The following is a 25982-nucleotide window of genomic DNA, read 5'->3' as shown; positions in this document are numbered from 1 at the left end:
GCTCTGGTAAAATAGTTTCTTTTGATGCAAGCCCTTTCTTTAACAGAACAGAATGCTCTGTGTGTATTTCAAAACATTTACTTTCCTGCCTCCGCTGCCAGAAGCAGAGGGACCTTTTCTTTGATCTTCACTGTGAGAACCTGGTGGGGCTCCTGGAGTTAAAACTCATTAAAATGTGAGGGCCCTCCTAAGACCGAACCCTAGAGTTTTTAACCCATGCTAGTGCACACTAAGCCTCCAGCAATTAATCAATCACAATGTAAGTGTTCCTTCCAATGCTGGCTGCACTGGTGGGCTTCTGCTCCCAGGAACTTCTCCGTATCTGCCTTTCCCTATAGTTTTTAGGGCAGTAATTTGCCCTGTGATCTCAATTCTCCACAGGATTCAAAAAGAGTTGTTGATTTCCAGTTTGTTCAGATTTTTTTTCTTCTTGTTGTAAAGATGGGCGTGACAACTTCCAAGTTCAAGTTAATTGGTGTATTTTATGTTAGGAGACATGTAAAGAGGAGATTTGGGTGCAAACATTTTGGCTTGAATTTACCTGCTGTCTATTTGACTTGGGGCAAGTCACATCACCTTTCTAAGCCTCAGTAAAACTGGAAGTGATACCTATGTTGTACCAGTGGCTTCGTTGTTTTGTTTTATTTTTAATTAACGTAACAAATGTATTTTACAAAACAATCTAGTGTGTGTGTGTGTGCGCGCGCGCGTGCACGCTGGCTGTTTCCTCTGTTTAGCACACTCTTCTACTATTTCTTCAAGTCTTTGCCCAAATATCATCAAGGAGGACTCCCTGTCTACCTGATTTAAATGTAATCTTCCCCTATTCTCCTTCACCCTGATTTAGTTTTCTTTGTGTATAGCACATCTTCTTCTAATATACTATATAATTATTTATTGTGCTTATTGTTTGTTGATTATCTCTACTTACTAAGACTAAAATTTCATGAAGGTGGGGATTTTTGTCTATTTGATTCAGTGTTGTATCCCCAGCACCAGGAACAGTGTTTGGCTCATAGGTGCTCAATATACATATAGCTGCTATAAGTTTCATAAAGAATCCTTATCACACGGGATATATAATATGCTATTTTTCATAAAGAATCCTTATCACGTGGGATATATAATATGCTATTTTACTTACGTTTTGAAATGCTTGCATACAAGAGGAGATACTGCAGATATGGCAAAATTAACCTATAGAGATAGAAACTGGAAAACTGGTTATTTGGGGACAGGTGTGGAGAGGGGTTGATTGGAAAGAGGCAGAACTTTCCAGAGGGTTAAAATGTTCTCTCTGTATATATTTTAATATGCTTTTATTGATTTCAGAGAAAGGAAGGGAGAGGGGGAGAGAGATAGAAATATCAATGATGAGAGTCATCATTGATCGGCTGCCTCCTGCATGCCCCCACTGGGGACTGAGCCCCAACCTGGGCATGTGCCCTGACCATGGAACTGAACTGTGACCTCCTGGTTCATAGGTTGACGCTCAACCACTGAGCCACGCCGGCAGGGCTAAAATGTTCTGTATTTTGATGGGGGTAGTAGTTACAACAAATTTTAGACTTTTATTCTCTAAAGAATGTGCAGATCATTCTATGTAAATCGTATACCAACTAAAGAAAAGTACCGGCAGATAAATATACTCGTCTTGAGTCCCTGAAAAGACTTCACCATCCATCTCACTACCCGGTTGCAGCCCATAGTTTGAAAAACTGACTTATGAGGTTGCTGTAAGGGTCAAAGTCAGTCACCTATGGAAAACGGCACGTCACCTGGAACATTTCAGACCTTCAGTAAAGCTCGGTTCTCTTTCCAAACCCCGGAGGCACTCCTCACCTCAGTGTCCCCATTGGGTGCGCTGCGGGGTGCGGGGCGGACACCTGCAGCGCGGGTGTGGGGCAGGAACCAGTCCTAGGCCCTGCCGCCTGTCCGTCCGCCCAGCCTACGGCAGGTTGTGGAGGGTCGAGGGTCGCAGCAGCGTTTGACACGCTCTGGGCCACACCTGCCCCAAAGGCCTGCTGAGCCCTGTTGTTTGCCCACATCCCCTTCCTCGGCTCAGCACACCTCCAGTTGTGACTAAGGCCAGCCGAGTGAGGGACTTAGCCCCTTGGGACTCACCCCTGCCTGGGGGGGGGGGGACTGTGAGGGCAAGAAGAGCGCACCTGCGCAGAAGAGGGTGCCCGGTCCCTCCGGCTGCAGCCTACATCTCGCAGGATGCTGCGCTGCAGTGCCGCAGGTGCAGAGGTCAGGGGCACAGAGAAAGGTCAGGGGCACAGACCGAGGTCAGGGGCACAGAGAAAGGTCAGGGGCACAGAGAAAGGTCAGGGGCACAGACCGAGGTCAGGGGCACAGAGAAAGGTCAGGGGCACAGGCAGAGGTCAGGGGCACAGAGAAAGGTCAGGGGCACAGACCGAGGTCAGGGGCACAGACCGAGGTCAGGGGCACAGAGAAAGGTCAGGGGCACAGAGAAAGGTCAGGGGCACAGAGAAAGGTCAGGGGCACAGACCGAGGTCAGGGGCACAGAGAAAGGTCAGGGGCACAGACCGAGGTCAGGGGCACAGAGAAAGGTCAGGGGCACAGAGAAAGGTCAGGGGCACAGACCGAGGTCAGGGACACAGAGAAAGGTCAGGGGCACAGACCGAGGTCAGGGGCACAGACAGAGGTCAGGGGCACAGAGAAAGGTCAGGGGCACAGACCGAGGTCAGGGGCACAGAGAAAGGTCAGGGGCACAGAGAAAGGTCAGGGGCACAGACAGAGGTCAGGGGCACAGAGAAAGGTCAGGGGCACAGAGAAAGGTCAGGGGCACAGACCGAGGTCAGGGACACAGAGAAAGGTCAGGGGCACAGACCGAGGTCAGGGGCACAGAGAAAGGTCAGGGGCACAGAGAAAGGTCAGGGGCACAGAGAAAGGTCAGGGGCACAGAGAGGTCAGGGGCACAGACAGAGGTCAGGTGCACAGAGAGGTCAGGGGCACAGACAGAGGTCAGGGGCACAGAGAGGTCAGGGGCACAGACAGAGGTCAGGGGCACAGACAGAGGTCAGGGGCACAGACAGAGGTCAGGTGCACACGAGCTGCTCGGGCAAGTTCCAGCAGGTTCCAGCACTGTGTTCCCCACCACAGTTCCCAAAACTCTCCTTAAAAAAGACGCAGCTGTAGAGAGGCACTTGGCGACAAGGCTAGTGATAGCGACCAGACCTGCTGCCGGTGGCATCACGTTTCACTAAAGCCGTGAGGACTGCACTGTTGAATGTGAGTTTGAGCCCAAGGCCTTTCGTACTTCTTGGGGTCGGCATTTCCACTTCCCTGGGTGGACCCGCGAGGATCACGTTCTGACAAAAGGGGAACTACACCTTAGAGATTTATTTTAAATGCCCGCAAAATGAGGCTAACAGTGCTTTAAATTAGTATTCTGTGACCAAGTGAGGTATTCCCTAAGCACACACACAAATTTACACAGAGTACGCAAATATGAAGACCAATAGCTCGTCTGAGTAATATTTAAAAAGAAAAATTTGAAAAAGCTTTCCTCCACAGGACAGTTCAGTATTATGAAGGTGTGAGTCCTCCAAACTGATCTAGTGCCACATTAATCAGCGCCTATCTGATAGGTATCCATACTTCTAGAGAAACTGGTTATTTGGGAAAAATAATACTGGATAATCCCCTTTCCTGGTGTTATAGTTTTCATGTGGCTTAAGGGTCACAACAAAAGGAAATCCCTATTCAGCATTTGCTATTGTGTAATAAAGGATTTGGCAGGCTTTTCTTCTAGGTTCCTGGGAAGTAGCCTCTTAACCCCTAATTGTATTGTGACCTTTAACCTTTTTTGTCAAAACATTAAACACCATCTAACTGCTGGTTATAGCTGTATAGAGAAATGAAAATATAGTAAAATGATTTACTGCCCTGCAATTTTAAACACTGAAATGTATTTTATTTCTTTTTTGAAAACCCTGTGTTGAGTAGCTTGAACAGTAATCACCTTCTTATCACTGTATAACTTATGATACTGAGTGAGCCTGTTTCCTATGCCCTAGTGAATTGCTGGACTCTTTTCTACGGTTGGATTGGCTTCCAACGTTGTATCCTTTGTGCTTTCAGTGTTGTGAAATATGCCAAGGGGCCGGGCCGGGCGTGGCTCAGCGGTTAAGCATCGACCTAGGATCCAGGCGATCAGGGTTCGATTCCCGGTCAGGGCACATGCCCGGGTTGCGGGCAGCGGCCGATCAATGACTCTCTCATCATTGATGTTTCTGTCTCTCTCTCTCCTTCTCCTTTCCTCTCTCTGAAAGCAATAAAGATATATTTTAAAAAAAAAGAAAAAAAGAAATATGCCCAAGGTAATGTGGCTAGCTGTCTAGGCATCCTGCCTGAGGTTTACTGAGTTCAGTAAATTAATGACAATAAATTATTGTTTTTCATGAAATTTGGTAATTTTAAAGGCATTTCTCCAAATATTTGTTTGCCCCTTTCTTTCCCCTCTTTCTGTCGCACCTATTACTCGTATGCTGGAATGCCTAATAATGCTCCACAGGTCACTGAGGTTCTCTTTATTTTTTTAAATAACCTTTTTGTTGGTATTGTTCTTTGGGTTGGATAATTTCTAGTGATATAGCTACCAGTTTACTATTCTAATTTTTTTGTTCTCTGTCAAATCTACTAATGAGCCCATCTGGTCAAATTTTTATTTCAGCCTTAGAATTTTCATTCGGTTCTTTTGTTTTTTTAATTTATATAAAATAAATGTTATTCTTTCTTTAAATTTTGACAAAGACATAAAGTAGGTTAATTACCTCCCAATCATGATATAAAAAAGCTCCATCACTCTCAAAATTTCCTCTTGCTGCCTCTTTATAGTCCAACTCATTCTTTCACATACTTTTTTTCTTTTGAAATTGCCTATTTGTTCATTCACTTTTATCATCTTTTCCCTTAATTTTGTAATGTTTATAATACCTTCTTTGAGAACTTTGTTTGCTAAATTCAACATTTATACCCACTTAAAGTCAGTTTCTATTGACTTTGTTCCTTGGGCTATATTTTCCTGTTTCTTTATATGTCTATAATTTTTGGTTGAAAACTGCATTGTAGACACTGTAATGTATAATATAGTGTCTCTGAATTCTTCTGGTCCTTCTGAGGATTTTTGTTTTTGGTATAAAACACTTAACTTGCTTAGACTCAAATTGTGACATCTATTTCTCCAATAGAGTGCTATTACTGAGGTCACTGCTTAGTTTTTTGTGTGTGTTTTTTAAATCCAAGCTCTCTAAGGGACTCCCCTGCACCTGCACAAAATAAAACTGAGTTAGGGATTTGGACAGAAGTTATATCAGTCATCTGAAGCTAGTATGGCTTCTACTCTTTGCCACCTGAGTTATGCATCTGTCAGAATGCTTTCAAAGTATAGCAAATTTGCAAGTCTCTAGACATTCAGTCATTGCTGGGCTCTTTGTATTTTAGCAGTTAGGTAGAGATTATGGAGAGTTTATTATCTCAACCTTTCTATAATTATTTTGCTTTCAAATTCTCCTTGTTAAAATTTCAGCTGTGTTACTACTGGTATTAAACTCTATGCTGTGGATTTGCATTATCTATCAATGCCCCATAAACTAGGGATGGCAGACAGGAAAACCCTAGGAAAGAATGCCACAGCTCCTCATTCCTAACTAATGAAGTAGAAGTTTTTGGTGAATAATTTTCAGCTCGTGAACTGCCTTTGGTAGTTTTCCAATGCCCTAAATTGGTAGTTTAAAAAAATCATTTTACAAAATTTTATACCTGTTTTCTGAGGAGGGGAATTTTATGACTATCTCATGTCACCACTATCAGAAGTAAAGTCCATCTTTAATTACAAACCTGGTAAACTTACATGTTTTATTGTGTTTAAAATGGCCTGTTGACCTCTCAGTTCTCTTTCTTCATGGACCACCCTGAATCATCCACTTATCCTTAACTAAATCTTTATATCTGTTTTATTTTATCTCTGTTTTTTTCAGACAGGGAGATTAGACTTGACACCCCTCAATTGGATATACTTGGAGATGTTTCCTTCCATAAGGAGACACTGGAAAGTGTCATGAGGGATCATTCATTGTACTCCATTTTAAAGGTCTGGCAAGGCAATGATCAACTAGAGAGAGAGCAGTAAAATCAAGAGAGACTTATTAGGGAAGTCACAGTCAACAACAAAACAGTTATTGAAGAGTTGGGCCGTACATATAACGCATTTGAAAAAATGTTTTATGACTGTACAGACCCAGATACTTCAAGACAGAGACTGTAAAATGTGATTCATTTGAAAAGAGCTTGAAACCTAATATAAACCTATTCTGTTGTAGTAGGGGCTATGCAAGAAAAACACTAATGAGAATCTTGGGTGTGGGAGAACACCTAGTTCTTCCTATTCTAAGCTTAAAAAAATTCATAACGAAGTGACACGCTGCGAAGATGGTCAGTGTGAAATGATTATCAGCAACAAACAATCTCTTATTCAATATGTGAATGTTGGAACTAGGGAGAAGACCTGTGCATGTACTGAATGTGGAAAATCTTCTCTTAAAAAGTCACAGCTCATTATACATTAAAGAATGCATACTGGAGAGAACCTTATGGTTGCAGTACCTGTGGGATAGCCTTCAGTGAGAAGTTTCATCTCATTGTACATCAGGGAACTCATACTGGGGAGAAACCTTGTGAATGTTCTGAATATAGAAAAACCTTCTATCAAAAGTAGCCCCTCATTATACATTGGAGAGCTCACATTGGGGAAAAAACCATATGAATGTAGTGACTGTGGGAAAGCCTTCTCCCAGAAATCAACTCTCATTATACATCAGAGAACTCACACTGGAGAAAAACCTTATGAATGTAGAGAGTGTGGTAAGGCCTTCTCCCAAAAGTCAACTGAATATATATGATAGAACTCATAATGGAGAGAAGCCATACGAGTATACTGAATGTGGGAAAGCTTTCTATGAGAAGTCCTACCTCATTATACATAAAAGAGTTTACACTGGAGAGAAAACCTACAAACATGCTCAATGTGTGAAAGCCTTCAGCAAAAGTCGGAACTCATTATACATGAGATAATTCATACTGGGGAGAAACCTTATGAGTGTGCTGAATGTGGGAAGACTTTCTCCTGGAAGTCACAGTTCATCATGTACCAGAGAGCACATACTGGAGAGAAACCCTATAAATGCAGTGAATGTGGAAAGGCCTTCTGTCGGAAATTGCATCTCTTTGGACATCAGGGAATTCACACAGGAGAAAAACCTTATATATGTACTGAATGTGGGAAAGCCTTCTCTCAGAAGTCCCACCTCCCAGGACATCAGCGAATTCATACAGGAGAGAAACCTGACATATGTGCTGAATGTGGAAAGGCCTTTTTCAGAGGTTAAACCTTGTTGTACATTAGAGAATTGATACTGGGAAGAAATTCTGTCATTGTGTTGTGTGTGGGGGAAAGCCTTCATCCAGAAGTCACAACTCACTGTGCACCAGAGAATTCATACAGTGGTAAAATCATAAGAATGGACTGAGCACAGAAGAGCCTTTAGTGTTAGCTCAACCTTAATAAATACCACAAACTCCAGAGGTTTGATGAATTTGAGGACATCTCTGTTGATAAAATTTTACAAGTAATAGCAAGTTCCTAATGCAGCATTTAATATTTATTTATTTATTTATTTATTTATTTATTTATTTATTTATTTATTTATTTATTTTACCAAAGATAATACAAAAAACTTAACTATATAAATATTGGGCATTTTCACTACGGCATGTAAAACTTTTAAGATTGCTAACTGAATAGTATAACAGAACAAATTACATATCTAGTCTATTTTGAAGTTACATGTTCCTGATTATACTATACAACAATAATCAGACGTGGTAATATTGTTAATGTTAGCCTAGCATAATTATGGCCAGGCAGTAATTCCCCATGGAGGATATGAAGAAAGATTGAATTTAAAAGAATGCCAGATATAGAGACTGTTCTTGGGGGAGGGGACTTGACTGTCACTCCTAAGTGTATATGTAAAATTCTTCTTGTAGAAGGAAGGAAATATGGGTTGATAAAGTTCAATAAATATGGTCTTTGTGTTTTTCTCTTTCAAGAATATAAGTTGATCTGTGTCTGTGGAGGGCCCAGGATCTTGGACTTGACAGTTTTTGCTCATTTCTCCCTTTTACCTTGCACCTCTAGGACCATGTTGTGGTGGAAAGATACTGGTTTTAAGGTCAGATGGTCATGGTTTTTTGTTTGTTTGTTTTTTAAATCCTCAACTGAAGATATTTTTTCCATTGCTTTTCAGAGAGAGTGGAAGGGAGAGAGAGGGACATCAATGTGAGAGAGACACATCAATTGGTTGCCTTCTGCACGTGCCCCGACCAGGGCCAGAGATCAAGCCTGCTACTGAGGTACGTGCCCTTTGCCAGAATTGAACCCGGGACCCTTCAGTCAGTGGACTGACACTCTAACCACTGAGCAAAACCAGCTAGGGCTGGTCATGGATTTTAATCCTTATTGTGTTACTCACAGATTATGTGATTTTAGGGAAACCTTTTTAACCCTCAGTGTCTGCTCTCTCATCTGTATGTGAAATCCTAGCACAGAGCATATTCTTGCCTAATATTTGTCCCCCTTATTGTCTTTCTATTCTCCTGCAGTAGATTGCTAACACCAATGTGTACACATGTAAAACTGATTTGCATTCCAGACACTTTGCTTCTGATTTCCCAGATTTCCTATCGTGGCCTCTGTCCATTTCATTGCCTATGTATCTGGTGGCCCAAATCAAGTGATGTTAGGGAGAATTCAATTAATTTTATTTAATTTTGCAAACACATAAATTATTGTGTCTACACATAAAGACCCTGTGTTCTACCTTCACAGCTTCTGCTTTACCCTCTCCCTGAAGCACCAACTTTTCCCTGAGAATTAAGTGGCCTTCATAAAACCCTTAGGGAGTGGGGAAGACATACCTGAGATATCTTACAGGCAAATATGATGTCCGGATGTAAAAGTACCACCTACTATCTCCAAAATGCTACTGTGTTCTTTGCTGTGGACCCAACTCTTCTCCCATGAAAATCTTCAGATAAGCACCCTGATAGGAAGAGGTCATATGCAGTGACCTGTGTGGCTAAATATGGTGTCTGCATAACAGTTTTAGCACTCAGGCACATATACATATATGATGCAATTATGCAACTTTAATTATGGTTGAATGCTTTCAAATGAAAACTGAAAAGTAAAAGCACTTTACAGTAGACAACTTTTTGTAAAGATATGGCTCCACATAATGTATACCTTTTAAAATCTTTAGCTAACAAGTTTTGATTTTAACAGAATTTTGGAGTAGCCTACTTTTCATGAACAGATACTGAAATAAGAAAATAGCAAAACATGCTATGTGGTGAACTAAAAATCAAAACAACACATTATGTTACAGCATCTCTCAGTACCTGCTAAAATGAATGTGAGGATTACAGAATCTAACATTTTAAACTACAGTAATAAAAAACAGAACCAAAAAAGTGACTAATGAAGGCAGAAAATAGGATGAAAAATAATCTAATTTCAATGGACTTTAAACCATACATATAAGAAATAGAGCAGTGAAAGCTAATTTCCACCAAGCAATTTAATTCCAGGTGGGAGACAATACATTAGCCTAGTACATGACTGATCTCAGAGGAGCAATTGTTCTTCTGTAAATGAGACAGCTGTGAAAACTGAAGAGAGCCTGACACATGAAGAGTTAGAAGAAAAAAATACTAGCCCAAACTTAGATGTAAAGCAAAAAAATTAAGTATAAAAAACTGGAAACCATGGCACATCAAAAAATGTGGAATAACTCTTCTTTGAGAGCTGAAAGTTTTTGTTGGTGCAAAAATATTTATGTACAGGCCTTGACCCAGTAGCTCAGTTGGTTAAAGTATTGTCCTAAAATGCCAAGGTTGCAGGTTGATCCTTGATCAAGGCACATACAAAAATCAACCAATGAATGCATAAATAAGTGGAACAACAAATCGATGTCTCTCCCTCTCTCTCTAAAGTCAACAAAAAATATTTATGTACAACTATGGCTTACTGGTTAAATACCTGAGGTATATCTGGCTTTGAACACCTTCATAAACTGGAGCTATAAAAGTTTTCTCAGTCATTAAAAAACAAAAACTTCTCAGCAGCTGCATTAACATGAAACAATGGTATTGATTAAAGAAGAAGAAAAAAAAAGAAACAAAAATCCTAGATAAGTGGGCATTTGGCAGGATGTCTGAAAATGGCAGTCTCCAAGGATTCTACCTAGGCTTCCAGTGACTGTCAATGATGGTCTGCTGGGTTACTAATATGTGCAATTTTATTATTTGCTGCTTTTCTTAATTTGGAAAGTTTACTTATAACACTGATGAAAGCTGCATTTTCATCTGTTAGCTTCCGGTTGTCTCCTTTTAGGTCCGGTAACATTTGAGCTCCTCCACTTCAGGTATTCTTCTTTCTAAAGCTCTTCATTCTTTTTTTTTACCATTTCCAGTAGTGACCCCTCAGCAAATCTCTTATCTCTGGGTGGCCATTTCCAATGGTAATTTATGATCTCTCAGTTCCGTATTTGTATAGTGCTGTGTTTCCAGTTTTTCATTTTCAGCTACAATTCATTCATAAAGCTTTATAATGTCAGTTCCATATTTGTATCATGTCCTGTATTTTCAGTTTTTCATTTTCAGCTAGAATTTATTCATAAAGCTTTATAAAGTCAGCTTAATCACTTTTTTCTAGACTGTGACTATATGGTTTTCTTCATTCTAAGTAACCGTGTGATCCAGAGGGACCCAGCAAGGCATCATACTGATCACTAGCTGATGTGGAACTGTTTTCCCACCTAGACGTGGAATCTGTCTAAGTTTCCTTCTGATTTGATTCCTCTCCTATATGATAGTTGCTCTTGTTCATTTTCATCACTGTCTCGTTCCCAGTATGAAACTTCTGTAGATCTTTGCTCTCTTGGTCACCATCATTCTTTGATTGTTTTAGGTTGTGATTATCTTCTGCTTTTTCCTATTCTCTTTTTTTCTGCCTCTTTTCTTGTTTTGTTAACACTCTGGAGTAAACAGAAGTTATACCTACAAGACTGTTTGGCTGTTTAGTTGACTTGAAGCATAGAGTGAACCGCTCACGGTAGAAATTCAAGAGGATGGTGGAGTGGTTGATCTCGAGGTTGAGTCTGGACTGTACATCGATCAGTCTCATCATATGTTCTGGAGCACTTTTGTTTCTATTCATCTCTAGATGTTTCTGACTCCTTTTCTTCTCTTTTTCTTCATTTTCTAGTTCTTTAGTTCAGATAGAATGAGTTCTTCCTCCTGTTTTTTGTTTTTGGGTTGTTGTTTTTGGGCTCCCTGAAGATAGTCAGTGGCACCCCGTTCGATCTTCTAGACTCTTATTTATCTAGAACTTGCTTTTCTTTGGAATTCAACCTCTTCATCTCTAACAGGAATGAAGTATGATCTGTGTCTCTCCTTGACCTCTGTTGTGGAAGAGACACTGCCAGAGGCAGTTGTAGTCATGGTTATTTGTTGGAAGGTTTGTAATTACATATTCAATCTCCTCATGAGTTCTAGGTCTATTCAGATTTTCTATTTCTTCATGACTCAGTTTTGGGTTTGTAGGAATTTGTTCATTTCATCTAGATTATCCAATTTGTTGGTGTACAGTTGTTCACAGTACTCTCTTGTTTTTGTGTGTGTTTTTTCTGTAAAACCAATTGTAATATCTCCTCTGTCATTTCTGATTTTAGTTACTTGAAACGTTTCTCTTTTTTCGTAGTCAACTAGCTAAAGGTGTGCCAATTTTGCTGATGTTTTCAAAGAACCAACTCTTTGTTTCATTAATTTACTCTATTGATTTCTATTGTCAGTTTTGTTTATCTCTGCTCTAATCTTTATTATTCTCTTTCTTCTGGTAGCCTTGAGGAGATATTCTTCTTTGTCATTAAATAATATCTTATCACTGCAGAATATCACTGTATTATGACTCTGTGTACTTAGATGGCTGTTTAGATCAGACTCTTTTAAGACTAGCAGATCTCCATGTGTAACACAATACTCCTCCGTGTTACTAATCACCTTGCTTTATTTCAATATTTTAATGGCACTCTTGTCATATTGTAATTTACTTTGTTTGTTTTTATTGTTTATCCACTTTGGTAACATTTCAGTATGACTGGGGCAGGAATATTTAGCTGTGGTAGAAGGTGTCTAAAATGGCCACTGCCCGGCTGGGCCTGGCTCAATGGTTGAGCATCAACCTGGGATCCAGGCGATCCGGGTTCGATTCCCGGTCAGGGCACATGCCCGGGTTGCGGGCTCCATCCCCATTTGGGAGTGTGCAGGGGGCGGCCGATCAATGACGACTCTCTCATCATTGATGTTTCTCTCTTTCTCTCTCTCCCTCTCCCTTCCTCTCTCTGAAATCAAGAAAGATATATTTTATAAATAAATAAATAAATAAATAAATAAATAATAAATAAATAAATAAATAAATAAATAAATAAATAAATAAATAAAATGGCCACCAATGATTCTTACCTCTTGGTAATAAGCTCCACATGAGTAAGTAGTTTCTAACCACTAGAATATGGCAACACTGAGGGAATGTAACTTCTGTGATTACATTATAAAAGATTGTGATTTCCATCTTGCTTACAGACTCTTTTCTTGCCTCATTAAATAAGCAAGTTGCAAGTTTGACAGTCCTGCATGGAAAGGTCCTGTGGGTAGCTCCTGTCCAACAGCCAGGAAGGACACGAATGCCTTAGTCCAACAATCCTAGAGGCATTGAACTATGCCAACAGTTACGTAATTGAGCTCGAAATTGGGTCTTTCCCCAATGGAGCCTTCAGTGAAATCCCAGCATGGGCCAATACTTTGATGGTAGATTTGTGGGAGACCCTGAAGCAGAGGACCCACATAATTCATGTCCTGACTTTCTGACCCACAGAAACTTAGACAATAAATGTGTTATTTTAAGCCACTAAATTTGGGAGCAAGTTGTTACATTTCAATATGTAAATGATTAATCACACCCTTTATAGATATTTTACTTGATGGTTTGGTCTTCCATTATTTGAGTTTTATTTTTAAGGTAAATATACATCTGATCTTCATTATTCACAGATTTTGTATTTGCAAAATTACTTACTTGCTAAAATTTATTTGTAATCCCCCAAAATCAATACTCACAGTGCTTTTGCAGTCATTAGCAGACATGCACAGAGCAGTGAAATATTTGAGTTGCCCCATGCACACGTTCCCAGCTGAGGATGAACAAAGGGATGTTCTCCCTCTATCCCAGCTCTCAAACAGAGATGGCCAGAGGATGGAGACAGCAGGGGCAGTGCAGTGTAGTGCAAGAAACTCCAGCTGTGGGAACAGTGGGTGGAGTTTGACTCCAACTCTGGCACCTGCTAGCGGAGTGACTTCAGGAAAGTCACGTAATACTTGCGAACCTCATTGTCTCTTTTGTAAAATAAAGAAAATAGAATCTACCAGGATGGGTTGATTTTAAGATTATAATCTTAATTACACAAAGTAAAATTCATGAAGTTGTAATTTAAGATTATAATCTGCAACATATATGTATTATGCATATATATGTGTATGTATGTGTATATTTGTATACATGAGTGTGTGTTTGCACCTTTCCCCTAGAAGCAATGCTTCAGTATTTACTAATTCTGTGTTAGCAGCAGCTCTATAGATAATAACTACCACGAATAATGAGAACTGACTGTATATATTCATTCATTTTCAAATTTCAAAAAAAAAGTAATAAACTATTTTCTTTTTTCCCACTTTGCTTTTTTCACATAACATTATATTCTGAAGTTTATATAGTATTATAGAGGTATTTCTTTCTGTATCTCTTGCAGCTAAACAGTACTGTTTTGTGTGTATACCATAATTTATTACAACCACACCTCTGTTAGATGTTTGGTATTAAAAATAGTACTGCAGTGTTTAACCTTGACTCTATATTTTGTTAATCCTCACCTGAGGATATTTTTCCATTGATTTTTTGAGAGAGTAGAAGGGAGGGAGGGAGGAAGAGAGAGAAACATCAATGTGAAAGAGACACATGGATTGGTTGTCGCCCCCAACGTGCCCCCATGGAGGCCTGGGATCAACCTGCAACCCGGGTACATGCCCTTGTCCAGAATCGAACCTGGGACCCTTCAGTCTGCAGGTCAAAGCAAAACCACTGAGCAAAACCAGCTAGGGCTTCAACTGTTTTTTAAATGAGATACTATATAAGGATAGCTTCTCATCACCCTTAGAATTAAGAGCTAAAGTTTTCACAATTCCTATAAGGCTCTCTACAGTCTGACCCCTTCCCATATCTGTATTTTTGACTGGCATCACTCCTTGAGGATTCTGAATTAATCATTACTGTACCCTTAGCGCCTAATGCCCTGGCTTTACTGTCTTAAGTAAAGGACATGCAATAAATCCTGATGTAACTGGAAGTTTAAATTAGAGCGAGTGATCACAACTGCCCATTTCTTACCCTCTTCTTTGTCTTGACCAAACATGAGTCAGGCCTCTCTCCTCCCCACAGGCCCCTAAACTCTGGCTTGTGCCCAGGTTGAAACACACACTGAAGCATATGTACCTGTGAACAGTCTCCCCAGCAGGCTAGTCTCAGAATCTGAGCAGCCAGCAACATTTCTTGTTGCAGTGCCCCATCTTGCCACGTGCACACTCCCACCTCTGCAAAGTTCCTTCTAACCCTCCTCAGCCCTCCCTCGGCTTCCCACTGCTGTCCTCTGCCTCCCGTTTTTGCCCTCGTCTCTGTCTCTGTGTTGCAGCCATTATCCCTGCTGTTTCCTAGTGCCTGATTCTCTACTTATCCCTCTTTCTCCTTCTGCCTTGTCTGTTTTCCTTAAGTCGGCCTCTGCAACTTGCTACTGCAGTAGTGTTCCCTAGGGAATTCCTTACAGTCGTTCTTACCACAAAGTTTGCCATTACCGCATATCCCGGTTCTCCGTCTCCCCCCACCCCCATCCCCCCTCCATCCCCACCCCACCCCCATCCCCCCTCCATCCCCACCCCACCCCCATCCCCCCTCCATCCCCACCCCACCCCACCCCCCACCTCCATCCCCACCCCACCCCACCCCACCCCTCCATCCCCACCCCCCCATCTCCATCCCCACCCTTCCACCCCATCTCCCCCCCCATCCCCCCCCCATCCCGTCCCTCTTCCATCACTTTCACCCTCTTTCCCACAGTGGAACCTCCCAGGAGGGGACTGTACCATTCCACCTTTTCACCCCTCTCGGCACGCAGAATCTCCTGGTCTAGGGCTGTACCATTTACCAACTTGTGCTAATAAATACTTTTCCAAATCCTTCCTCCTTCACTAAATGCAAGCCCTCTACTAGAAGCCGTAAACCCAACCTTCTTCCCCCAGGCTCTGGGAAAACCTCGTGCAAACTCCGCGCCTCACGGGTCTGCAGAGTCCTCCTTCCGGCCCCGCCCCCCGCGGCGGCGGCGCTGCCCAGTCCCCGCCGGAAGGAGGATTCCTGCCCGTACGGAACTGCGAGCCTTCAACATGGCGGCTCCCATCACGCACAGTGCGTGGGGGCGGCCACGTTGCCTCCTGAACAAAGCCGCCGAGGATGCTCAGTGGGCAAAGCTGCCCCGTACCGCTCAGCGCAGGCTCGGAAGCCCCGCGCTCCTCTCGCTCGGGCAGGAAGAGAGAGTTCGTCAGTGTGGCTGTGACAGCCGTCCCGGGTTAAGCCGCGATGACCGGCGTCCTGGGGACCGGATAACCGAGCCGCGGGTCAGACGGCAGATGCGTGGGGTGAGGCGTGTCTTGGGTTGACAGTGATAAGGGAGGGGTCCTGAGGGTCGGCGGTTGGAGGCGTGAGAAGTCACAGCGCAGGAGGAGGGGGACGGGTGCTGGGTTTGTTTGGGAGCCAGGGTGGTGTGAGCTGTGAGGTTAGCAGTTGGGGAGTGATGTGCCGGCGGTGGGGTTGTCTGTGGGATCAGAAATGGTGCGTCGAGGGGCACACACGGGTGGGGATGCCTGGGGCCGGGGGTTTAGGGGACTCTGGGGAGTCGGTGGTGGGTCGGGGGGCTGCGGACCAAATGACGGGGCGCCCCTGTGGCGGTCGGTGACGTGATGGGCAGAGGGGAGTCTGCGGCGAGCGATTGCAGGCCCAGGGGTTCAGCGACTCGGGGGGAGTAGGGGTGGTATCAGGGCGCCGTGGTCATCAGCCCTGATTTACTGGGAAAGGTTTTACCTCCTTTAAAACTTGCACAGGTTGTGGACCACTGTTGAGTTCTTCAAGGTCACCCCCCTTCTCAATCCATCACTGTGCCTCCATCTGGCGCTCCCCACAGAAATGACCATTGTAAAGGACAGGATTACTATAAAAAGTGTGGTTTTCGACCTACTTCTTTCTAAGCTTATGGAAATCATTCTATATTTTATTCAAGAAACATTTATTGAGCACCTGCTGGATGCCCGGAGATGAGTATGATTATTTCTCCTGGTTTTCCTACCAGATCTGTTTTGATAAAGTCTCCCTGTCGTGGGGGTGCCCACTTCCCCTGAACCAGTTCAGCCCTGTGGGCATGATTCCTCCTGGGACTGAGGAAACTTTACCAGGACGGGACTGTATTGAGGCAAGAAAATATTAGACAGAAAACATGTTGACATGAACATTTAAGTCCATGAATATTAATTGGCAGGAGACTTTGCTGAGTTGAGGGAAGATATAATAGAGTACTGGAATTCAGTTGCCAGTTTTTCTGAGGAATAAAGGAATACATTCTTTAGTTTTGCATTTGGTCATTACCATTCTTATTGCCAGGGAACTCCATCTACAGCTAAATCTTTATGGAGATCTATCCATGTTTATTCCCTTAAGAAAATATTTTACAAAAATAATTGCTGGTTCATAGGGGGAAAGTAAGTTAGTAAATCAACATGTAACATCTTTACATCTATACAGTTAAAAAACTTTTGAGTTCTATGTGGTCATAGTATATAGTCAGAAGAGGACTTCCTTCACACGGTGCTTGCTGAGCATTCCGTAAAGACCAAACAGTCTTCTCCCACAGGTTGGCCTGTCATCCACGCGACTTCTGGTGGTAGTTGTTTCTAGACTGGTGAATATGGAAGCTTCAGGTTGGGTCTGGTCTGTGAAAACATCCTTCTGATCACCAGTTTTCCATTTTCAGGTATCTGTTCTTTTAGAAGAGAGCAGAAAATGATGAAGTCCCAGGTGAGTTGCCTTTCTTTTTAATTTTTTACATTTCCTCCTTGGTTTCCCATGCAATTAAATAGAAAAGTAAAAAGAGCTAAACTTTGGATTAGGGAAAAGGTAGCCAAAATAAAGATCAAAACCTGAAAGAGGTGCTAGGTAATATGTAGGTAACCTGGCCTGAAAGCATTTTAAAAAAATGGATGTACCAATTTTTCTGATCTTTCTTGCAGACATCATCAGTTACATGATTTGCAAGTCTCTAAAGAGAAAGCAGATGAATTTCCCATGGGAAGAAATGTTTTCTTGCCATATAAGACTAAAACTTCCTTTTTAGGGCTTTGTCTAGGTGATGGGCTTTGTCTAGGTGTGGTGTTCTCACCAACACTGCTATGGTAAATACAATGGTAGACTTCTTGTAGCTGTATCACAAAGTGATCTCTTCTAGAAGGAAGGTATCGGTGTCAGAGCCATACTCCTTGAACTTTATCTTTCTGAGCTAGGGTCATCAAACTATTGCCTGTGCGCCAAATCCAACTTTTTTTTTTCTTCAAATCCAACTTTTTATAAGCAGAGTTTTGTTGGCAGCATAGCCATGCCTTTTGTTTACGTATTGTCTAGGTCTGTGTTCGTGCTACAATGGCAGAGCTGGGTAAGTACAAGAGACCACATGGCCTACAACGCTGAAATATGTACTTTACTGAAAAGTTTGTCAGCCTCTGCTTTAAAGGACCAAATCAATTGCAGAGGCTTCCTGCCGTCCAAATTTAACCGCCAGTAAAATGTAGATAACATAGGATGGGAACATTTTGAGCGATCTGCCAAAAACAATGTTCCTCTCAAAAGGCAGTTCTTGAATTATAATTATCTGTCAAAACTGTGGAGAGCAAGGGCCCCCAGTGCTTCATATCCTTTCCTGTGGCTTTGTGAATTTGTAGGATTAATGTCCAACTCAAGGCCAGCTCCTTCTCTGCTCTTCCATTTTCAACAGTCTCTATTATATTTTCCCCCTTGTCAACATTTGCTGTGTACATGGTACAGGAATTTTAAACTGTATAAAAAGATAAAAATTAAAAGCCAAGAGACCTTTACCCTTTAAACTACCCTCCTCCTGAGATTATCAGCGTTAATCATTTGTTTTTAACCTTCCAAAACTTTTATGACACAACTGCAAGTGTGTGTATGTGAAAGTACAAATATGTGAGGATGTCCCTTATTTTCTTCCGCCTTTCTTTTGGAAAAATAATGTTACAGGAAACATTCTGTTCTGCAACTTGATTTTTAACTAAGATTTTTGTGTACATTCTTTTTATATATATATATCTTTATTGATTTCAGAGAGAGGAAGGGAGTGGGAGAGAGATAGAAACATGAATGATGAGAGAGTCATTGATCGGCTGCCTCCTACATGTGCCCTGACCGGGAATCGAACTGCGGGTTCCTGGATTCTAGGCCGATGTTCAGCCGCTGAGCCACGCCTGGCCAGGCATGTGTACATTCTTAGTAGCTTCCCATGCCAGTACATAGAGTCTTCCTTTCTTATTTTAGCAGATGCATATTATTTCCTTGTGGCCTGGTTGACTGGGATTGTTTCCTCATCTGTAAAATGGAGATTATAATCCTCATTGGGTTGTTGTGAGAATTGAGTAAAAAAAACTTATGCTTAGAACTGGTAACTGGTGATGGTTTGTTTTATACATAAGTGTTAGCTGTTATTATTATATCATCATTATTATTGTCAAGACTGAAATCAGCTTTTGTGTTAGGAGTCCTTATGTATATTTTATAATAGAGTTTTAACAACTGAGTTAAAAAAACACCATGTTTTTTTTCTTCTTGGACGTCAGTAACTTTAGAGCCGTGTGCCCAATACAGAGGCATCTGCCACATGTGCTTGCTGAGCACTTGAAATTGGCTGGTCTGAATTGAGATGCGCTATAAGAGCCAAGTTGGGAGTGGGATTAAAAGAGTATTGACCTTGGGATCATGCTGGATTTTGAAGATGCAATTTTAACTCACTAATAATTTTTAAGGATTGATTGTATGTTAAAATCATGTTTTGCATATATTGAGGTAAATGTGTTACTGAAAACCATTTTTTGAACTTGGCAATTCTAACATTTTGCTTTTACCTCCCCACCTCTCCCATTCTCCCAGTCATCCACGCTGTAAAAATTCTCTACAGATGACAAAAGTACTATTTCCCGCTGATTAAGTGTGATATTTTTCTCAAAAGTAGTAAGATTTATATATATTTAGTTAACTGAAGTTTTCAAATATCATTAATAAGGCAAAACCAGAATGTTAGAATTACATCTATTAATTTTCCCATCAGAATAGATTTCCTGTACATTCCATATTTACCATCTTTTTCATGTTGCTGTTCTTCAGATCAAAAGAATATAATTGACCAAGGCACAAAAAATATTTTTAACTTAACATGAACTTTATTTTATTCTATATAACCTTCACTCATTCCTTTGTAGCAAACATTATTTTTAATCCTTATGGTTTTTTGTTTGTGGTTTTTTTTAATCCTCACCTGAGGGCATGCTTATTCATTTTAGGGGGAGGGAGAGGGAAGGGGGGGAGAGAGAGAAACATCGATGTGAGAGAGAAACATTGATCGGTTGCCTCCCCCATGTGCCTGACTGGGGATCGAACTCACAACCGAGGTATGTGCCCTGACGGGGAATGGAACCGCAACCTTTTGGTGTACAAGATGTCGCTCCAATCAACTGAGCCGCCCGGCCAGGGCAGCATGCATCCCTTGAGTACCCAGTATATGCCGTGTGCACTGTGGAATCCTCAAGAACGTTTAGGCGCGGTTCTTCCCTGGCAGGGAGAAGAGTGAGGTGAACAGTGTGGACCCAGCGCTGACATAGGGACGGGAGGGCAGGAGCCGTGCAGGAGAGGGGGTGTCTAGCTTTATGAGGAAATCGGGCATAGGATTAAAAGAGTATCGAACTGGGCCTGTGAGGGAAGGTAGGGTGAGGATGGGGAACAGCATTTGCAAAGGCAGAAAGAGCACAGTGATTTTAGGAAGGCTGAGAATTTGAGGAAAACTAAAGTGGAGGGTGTTTCATGGAAACTTTGACTAAGGATGGTATTAAAGTCATAAAATAGAAATGGTCTTGTTTACAGTATCAAGGATGCAGTGGTCAAGAACCCAAACTGTCGCATCAGAACAGTGGCTTTTAAATCTCAGTTAATCCATCATACAGTCAGTGTGTAACCTCTGGCAGGGACTTAGTTAAGCACTGCAATCCTCAGTATTCTCACACATAAAATGGGAAAAGTAATAGAGTTGTTATGAGGATAAACTAAATACTTGGCTGCTGGATAGTCTGAATATGGGACTTGCTGTGGGATGAGAGAAACTGTAAGATTGAGATGACACTATTTGTATATTCAAGGATGGATCCAAAGGAGGCTTTTAAAGCAGGGGACTGTGATATTTGAAACGCTATTTAATTTGTTTTCATCTTGAAAAATAGCTTTACAATAATACAGATCTTTCAGATTCTATTAGTTGACAACTATTGTGAACATGATGACAGAATTAAAATAGTTAATTCTCCCTCCAGAAACATCTTTTGACTCTGCACTTACTCAAGTCCCTTATTTTAATGCCATGTCAATAATTTGGTGGGGGTTTTTGTTTTTCATGAATATTTCCTGCACATTTCTTAAGTTTGTTCTTCAGTATTATTATTTCAATTGATCTATTTCATTATGCTTTTAGCTATTGAGTGCATATAGTAGAACTGTTAGATTTCTGAGAAGCTAAGATTATTTTTCTGTAAAATGAGGGGATTAGATTATGATCTTCAGGAACTCTGACATTCTTTGATTCTCTAAAAAGGCCTTTTCTCCTCCATATTATTAATAAAAATTCTCTCATGTTTTGTTTTGTTACTTTTATGGCCTTGGGTATTTTTATAGTTTAAATTTTGACTCCACCTAGGATATGTTTTTTCTGTTTTCTAAGACATAAGATATGGTGTATTAGTTTGCTAGGGCTGCCATAACCAAGTACCACAAACTGGGTGGATTAAACAACAGAAATTTATTATCTCTCAGTTCTGGAGGCTAGAAGTCAAAACTCAAGGTGTCAGGAGGATTGGCTCCTTCAAAGGGCAATGAAGGAAGATCTGCTCCAGGGCTCTGTCCTTAGATTATTGACGACCAGCTTTTCCCCATGTCTCTTCATATCATCTTCTCTCTATGTCTGTCTGTCTTTCTCCAAATTTCTCCTGTTGATATGTACATCAGTCAGATTAGTATCCTCCCTAATGATCTCATATAATTACATCTGCAATGACCTATTTCCAAATAAGGTAATATCCTGAGGCACTGGGGAGGTTAGGATTTCAACATATGAGTTTTCAGGGGATACAATTTTACCTATAACACATGGAGTCAGCATTCTTTCCTGTTGACTATCCAGTTTTTTTAGTACTATTCATTAAATAATCCATTTTCCTCCCAGTTATTTGAATGCTGCCCTTATCGTGTCTTAAATTACCATTTGTATTAGGTAGACATTTTATGATTTACCTCTTCTGTTTCCCTGATCTGTCTGGCCCTTCCTGCTAATGACAGGATAGTACATTGTTTCTCCCAAATGTCATGATACAAAACCAAGTATAGGTACACTAGTGCATGCTATAGTAGATATAAGAATGATCACTTCAGATTGAACAGGAATATACTGTTACAGGGGTTAGTATCATTCAAGGATGTGGCTGTGGATTTCACTCAGGAGGAGTGGCAGCACCTGGACCCTGCTCAGAGGACCCTGTACAGGGATGTGATGCTGGAGAACTACAGCCACCTGGTCTCAATGGGTAAGGATGGCTTTCTGTGTAACTCAGAACTATACAATCAAATACCTTTCCTTATCAGTTGCTGTGGTTAGGTGGTTCCTGACATTTATAATGACTTTTATGATCATCATACCTTCCCAAATGGAGGTCATTACTCTGCTGAGGGCTAACTGGACTGCTTCATTTTAGACTTGAACTGTACCTGCTCTTTTTCCTTCAGTGTACTGTATCCCAATTTCTCTGTAATTTCAATTTAATAGGGCACCCATTTTCCAAACCAGATGTCATCTCCAAGTTGGAACAAGGAGAAGATCCATGGATCATTAAGAGAGATATATCAAATTGGATTTATCCAGGTAAAAATCAGGCAGATGGGAGACAAAGGAAGTAAAATTTCAGTTAGTTTGTTTTGCTTTGTTTAACTGATTGGGCCTGAGGCTTATGCTTCTATCCTTAGTGAAATCTCTTATTCTTTGCTTCTGTGCTGAGAATTTAGTAGGCATTCAACTAATAATCAATTAAATAATTGTGAGTCTTTATAGGGGGAGCTATTTCTTATGATCCCCACTCTTACATATACATTATAAATGCCTTTTATGAAAAGGCTTACTACGCAATAGAAGGCACATAGGTTATGCTTCAGAAGGTAAGACTTGCAGGTGCATGGCTGTACAAAATTAAATATCAAATATAGGTACTGTTTTTAAAAGTTCACAGAAAAGTAGAGTCTAAAGAGATGCAACAATTTGAGAAGGCATTTTTCAGAGTATGCAGCAGTAGCTGCTTTGAAAGATGGTAAGTATCGATGATGTCAAAGGAGGAGAGTGAAGGCAAACTGTTGGAGGGTGGTGGTGGTGGTGGTGGCGAGGGAGCAGATGAGTTAGGGAAATCTGGCTCTTCTGGGTGAACTTTGCTAGTTTTATTTGGTACATATAGAAGGTAAATGTACTGAATGTGGGAAAGATATTTATGGGGAATTCAAGCTTGGGTTCTTGATGTGAATCTGATATTGAATTTATAACAGGATCTTGGATTTTTCTATTGTTTGTGTTAGTTGTTAATTAGGAACGTAGACAGAGGAGAGTTAAAGTAGTTGGAGTACCAGAGAGACCTTCTTTCTTTGGATGGTAGTTGCAGGACAATAGTAGTTAAGTATGTATATAGCAAATGGTTTATAAAATAAATGAATTAAAAAGGTGAAAAGTGTTTTCTTTTAGAAAGCAGGGTAAATGGGAAGATTCTAGAATAGTAATCCAAGATTAGAGTGATAACCCAGACACTTTTCTGTCTCCTTCAAGTCTAGCTTTTCCATGAATATTTCTCTTTGACATCCTTGTCTGTTTATTCACCTGATCATACTATATGCTGTACTGTCTTACAGGATGGCCTGTCTCCATCCCTGTTTTCAGAGCTCATCAACTATGTTAGATCAATTATTTGTTTCACTACTCTGTGTTCTGTTATTATTGTTTTATTTATCTTTCTTTTCTTTAGACAGGAAGAGTAACCTTGACAATCCCCAATCATACATTTTTGGGTCTTTTTCCTTCCATAATAAGACACTGAAAGGAGTCACAAAGGATGGTTCATTGTACTCTATTTTAAAAGTATGTCAAGGTGATGGCCAACTGCAGAGATGTCCAGAAAACCAAGACAGACTTTTCAGTCAAGTAACAGTTATCAATAACAAAACAGTGACTGTGGAGTCAGGCCATAAGTATAGTGCACTGGGGAAAATGTTTCGAGAGTTTATAGAGCCAGATACTTTAAGACAAACACCCCCTAACTATGATGCAGTTAAAAAGTACATGAAATCTAATATTGACCTACCTAGTGATAATAAGACTAGTTTAAGAAAAAACCCTGATGAAAGTTTTGGATGTGGAAAATCATCTAGTCATGATATGTTTAATTCTAATCTTGAGAAAATTCAAAATGGAGTAATACCTGGTGATGATAATCAGTGTAGAAACATTTTCAGCAATAAACAACCCCTTATTCATTATAAGAATGTTGAAACTAAAGAGAAAACCTGTGTATGTATTACATGTGGAAAAGACTTTGCTAAGAAGTTACAGCTTATTGTACACCAACGAATTCATACTGGAAAGAAACCATATGATTGTGGTGCATGTGGGAAAGCCTTCAGTGAGAAGTTTCATCTCATTGTACATCAGAGAACTCATACTGGGGAGAAACCTTATGAGTGTTCTGAATGTGGAAAAGCCTTCTCTCAAAAGTCATCTCTCATTATACATCAGAGAGTTCATACTGGGGAAAAACCATATGAATGTAGTGACTGTGGGAAAGCCTTCTCCCAGAAATCACCCCTCATTATACATCAGAGAATTCACACTGGAGAAAAACCTTATGAATGTAGAGAGTGTGGTAAGGCCTTCTCCCAAAAGTCACAACTGATTATACATCATAGAACTCATACTGGAGAGAAGCCATATGAGTGTACTGAATGTGGGAAAGCCTTCTGTGAGAAGTCCCACCTCATTATACATAAAAGAATTCACACTGGAGAGAAACCCTATAAATGTGCTCAATGTGTGGAAGCCTTCAGCAGGAAGACAGAACTCAACACACATCAGTTAATTCATACTGGGGAGAAACCTTATGAATGTACTGAATGTGGGAAGACCTTCTCCCGGAAGTCACAGCTCATCATACATCAGAGAACACACACTGGAGAGAAACCCTATAAATGCAGTGAATGTGGAAAGGCCTTCTGTCAGAAATCACATCTCATTGGACATCAGAGAATTCACACAGGAGAAAAACCTTATATATGTACTGAATGTGGGAAAGCTTTCTCTCAGAAGTCCCACCTCCCAGGACATCAGCGAATTCATACAGGAGAGAAACCTTACATATGTGCTGAATGTGGAAAGGCCTTTTCCCAGAAGTCAGACCTTGTTTTACATCAGAGAATTCATACTGGGGAAAGACCCTATCGGTGTGCTACATGTGGAAAAGCCTTCATCCAGAAGTCACAACTCACTGTGCACCAGAGAATTCATAACAGTGGTAAAACCATAATGAAGTGAACACAGAAAAGCCTTCTGTATTATTTCAAGCCTTAATAGACACTAGAACCCTGAGTAATTTGTTCAGTTTGTGGAAGACATACATAAAATTTTACAAGAGAATTCATGTCTTTATTGTGATGATACCTAATTCTTTCAGTAAAGATGATGGGAAATTCAATCAACATGGCATGTAAAGTTTTTAAACTTATGAACTAAATGGTCAGTAGAAGAAATTATGTATACAGAATGTCAAATTACATTTTCCTTATTACACCACATAACAATAACCAGACACTGTGAAATTGCTAATTTTAGCCTATCATAATTTTGTCCATACAGCCAAACCCTATGAAGGACATGAAGAAAGCTTGAGTAAAAAAAAAAAGCAGCCTTAGAAATTGCATTATAAGGAGGGGCTTAGCATGACCCCTAAAGATACATGTAAAATTCTTGTACAAAGATGGAAAGATGGGTTAATCAAGTTCAATAAAAGTGATGTTTATGTGTTTTCCCGTTTCAAGCATATAGGTTGACCTGTATCTCTGTGAGTGTCCTGGACCTTGACATTGATGCTTCTTGACCAGGGCTTCCCTTTTTCTTTCCCTCAGTGGGAATTTGGAATGGTGGGAAAACTTTGGTACAGAACCAGAAGGTCTTGGGTTTAAATCCTGGCTCAACTATTCACAGATTGTGTGACTTCAGGCAAGCCTGCATCACCCATCTGAATATTTTTTCTTACTGATAAATAAAAGTGCAACATGGAGTACATTTTTTAGTTACTATTAGTCCTTTTTAAACTTTACTCTCTATCTGCTGCAACAGGGA

At 40.8% G+C, this 25982-nt stretch overlaps 1 protein-coding gene across 1 annotated transcript; it reads left to right on the top strand.

Moving 5' to 3' along the window:
- Positions 1-2220: 2220 nt before the first annotated feature.
- Positions 2221-25925, top strand: ZNF300 (zinc finger protein 300). The gene is given in 11 exon segments (XM_016213966.2): positions 2221-2242; positions 6721-6901; positions 6903-7063; positions 7066-7407; positions 7481-7530; positions 15493-15655; positions 15835-15885; positions 17271-17314; positions 22017-22143; positions 22383-22478; positions 23617-25925. Coding segments are annotated over 11 exon segments (2832 nt in total). The 3' UTR covers positions 25212-25925.
- Positions 25926-25982: the final 57 nt, after the last annotated feature.

The sequence above is a fragment of the Miniopterus natalensis genome, chromosome 4, assembly GCF_054644295.1.
Source record: "Miniopterus natalensis isolate mMinNat1 chromosome 4, mMinNat1.hap1, whole genome shotgun sequence".
NCBI lineage: Eukaryota > Metazoa > Chordata > Mammalia > Chiroptera > Miniopteridae > Miniopterus > Miniopterus natalensis.
Note: the sequence above shows the minus strand (reverse complement) of the source record. Positions and strands in the feature narration are given on the sequence as shown.